Source organism: Chelon labrosus, assembly GCF_963514085.1.
Source record: "Chelon labrosus genome assembly, chromosome: 4".
In the NCBI taxonomy this organism is placed as follows: domain Eukaryota; kingdom Metazoa; phylum Chordata; class Actinopteri; order Mugiliformes; family Mugilidae; genus Chelon; species Chelon labrosus.
This window is the reverse complement of record NC_140340.1, coordinates 20305493-20308254: the sequence shown is the minus strand read 5'-3', so window position 1 is coordinate 20308254 and position 2762 is coordinate 20305493. Positions and strand designations below refer to the sequence as shown.

Below are 2762 nucleotides of genomic sequence, written 5' to 3'. Positions count from 1 at the left end.
GAGAAATGTTTTCCTCCAGCCGCTGATTAATTTCTTCTTTGTCCATCTGCACTCTCTCAGAATTTCCTCAGGCCGCCGTCATTTACTCTTTAATGGACCCAATCTCTGCGCCCACGGGCCTGCGACGCCAGCCTGCATTTCTCACAGAGGGAAACTCATCCTGGAAGGTGTTGTCAAGACGACTGCATCAGTGAGGGCGACTGTGTCGGCGTCGAGGCGACCAGTTTGTTTGAGTTCATTAGTGATGGAGTTGGTTGCAGCTGCAGAAGAGCTCCAGGCAACAAACATCTAAGCCGCAGACAGAAAAGTTTAAGCCCGAGCTGACAGACAGTTTGCTGACGTTCAGTTCATCCACACTGACTCATTCCTGTGTGTCTTCATTCTCAGCATCAATGAAACCATTCAGACGCAGATCTCTAAATTCCTCCTGTGTCAGACGCCTGGATCTCTCCAAGACGAATGGGGAGGATTAGACCAGAAAATAGAAAACTGATAATCCCTCAGTTTCATTTTCATCCTCCTTTTCAAAAACACCTGATTATGTAAAGTGTGTGTGCGACTGTGTAAACATCCTCCACTGTCACACTGAGGTGCAGCAGGTCTGTTTGGGATCCTGTTAACGCAAATAACCCAGAAAATGTTTCATATCTACTCTCACAATAATCACATGTCAGAGATGATGGCGCTGACGTCGCTTCATTAGCAAATCAAACGACCCGTTTTCAATTTGTGTTGACTCCTAAACCTGTGGGAGGTCTGAACAATATATATATGTGTGTGTGTGTGGGTGTGTGTGTGTGTGTGTGTGTGTGTGTGTGCGTGCGTGCGTGTCAGAGGGCTTTATAAAAGGTCTGGAGGTTGAATCTGAAGTCAGTTCAGTGTCTAATCATTAGAGGAGCTGCTGTCACCAACAGGGACAATGTGAGTACCTTTTAAATATATCGCCACTTAAAGAAGCTCTAAAGAAATCTGATTATTTTAGGTTTATTAGAGTTTCATTGTTTTAGTTCTTGAACTTATTTGACTTTTGCTTCTGTGAATGTGTTCATGGATGTTTAACCTGACAAGACAATTCTGTGAACTTCTGAGTTAAAGTTTATAAGAAGGGCTTTGATTTATTTTAAAAAAAAAAGTGAATCAAAACTTTCTAAAAGGACCTTTTTGCTCATTTGAAATTGTAATTCAGTAGAAAAAAAATCAATTGGGCACTTGGATCTCATAGATTGACCAAGAATTTTACTCATTTCTTTTATTTTTCACACTGAACTGGGGACAGGAGTCAGACTCATTACTTGCTGAGTTTGGGACTCGTGCCCTTTGACCTGCGGTTACCCATAACTCCTTTCTATGCATACAACTGCTGAGATTTTTATGAGATTGTTATGAAGAAGGAAAGTATTTTCAGATTGAATAAGCATAAATGTGTGTGTGCACCTGCTGCTTTACGGAATCACAACCTTTTGAGCTTTTGAACATCAGATCGAAAGTAAAAAAGAAAATCCAGTTCGGATTTACTCTTTGTTCTTTTATCCAAAATCTAGCTGTTGCATTTAAAAAGTTTTTTCAGCAGTTAATGTCTTCACAGATGTATTCGGTTGTATTCTGATGTGCAGAAAAAATGAATAAATTAATAAACGCAAAAATGTAGTTTGAACGCAAAGCTTCTAAAAAAGACGACGAGCTGATATTACCAGGTAGTCATCAGGTAAAAATGTTGAGAATGACAAAGGTGTAAACAGGCACACAATCTGACTCATATTATAGTCAATGAAACAAACTAAACAACTAAATTTATTTATGTCAAATCTTTAAAGAAAGTAAGAAAGTAAAACCTGCCATGTGGTTGTATTTAAAACTGTTTTCTGTTTATTTAGACTGAGTGGCTGGGTTATGTACTGCTGCCGTTTCTTTCTTTTTATTTATGTATTATTGAACCATGCTGAGGTTTTATGATGATGAAATGGAAAAAGCTGCTTGAAAATGCAGCAGTGGAGACTCATATAACTCATCTACTTGTGCAAAATGAATGATAACATCCTATCTGTTTATTAGCATATTTTGTTTTCCTGTTTTCTTGTCTTTTTTATGAGTTGCTACATTCATTCAAAAAATCTTTGAATTCCTGAACATCTGCCAGTGAAAAATTTGTTTGAGTTATTGCTCTTGAGCTAAACGGCTGGGGTGCATTCATATTTAAAGTGTGTTTCTTGCTGTTTTAATGCAGAAGATGCAGATGTCCCACAGGCCCGTGCAGTGGCTCGTTGTCATGCTTCTTGTCGTCTTCACAACCGGCCAGTGTGAACAGAACGAGAGGTGGGACTGTTGATCCCGCCTGTATTTGAATGCTATTCTTCTATTAGTCACCACTAGTACTTTTAAATCTACTTCTTTTCACATCAGTTTTCACAGATTGATGCATGCACTGTTTGCATGATTGTGATTTCCTTCCTGCTTCCTCCACAGTCGCCGAGCTGTGACTGAACACCAGCTGATGCACGACCGCGGCCGAAACATTCAGAGTCTCAAGAGGCTCATTTGGCTGTCCAGCGCCATCGAGGGTCTCCACACGGCCCAGACCCGCTCCGCTGTTTTCAACCCGGAAAAGGTCCTAAACTTGGCTCTGAATCCGGCGCTGATCCCTGCTGCCGGGAGCCCCCAGCCCGTCCGCGTCCGGAGCCTCCTGAGAGACTTCTTTAGTCCCTACCAGACACAGCTGGCGGACGGAGAGCCCTAACACCACACTGATGCACAAACACAGAGAT

At 41.5% G+C, this 2762-nt stretch overlaps 1 protein-coding gene across 1 annotated transcript; it reads left to right on the top strand.

The window, feature by feature from the left end:
* Positions 1 to 1647: 1647 nt before the first annotated feature.
* pth4 (parathyroid hormone 4) lies at positions 1648 to 2762 on the top strand. The gene is made up of 2 exons (XM_084542041.1): positions 1648 to 2313; positions 2464 to 2762. Exons 1-2 carry the CDS (start codon positions 2219 to 2221, stop codon positions 2732 to 2734), a joined length of 366 nt encoding a protein of 121 aa, XP_084398167.1. The 5' UTR covers positions 1648 to 2218; the 3' UTR covers positions 2735 to 2762.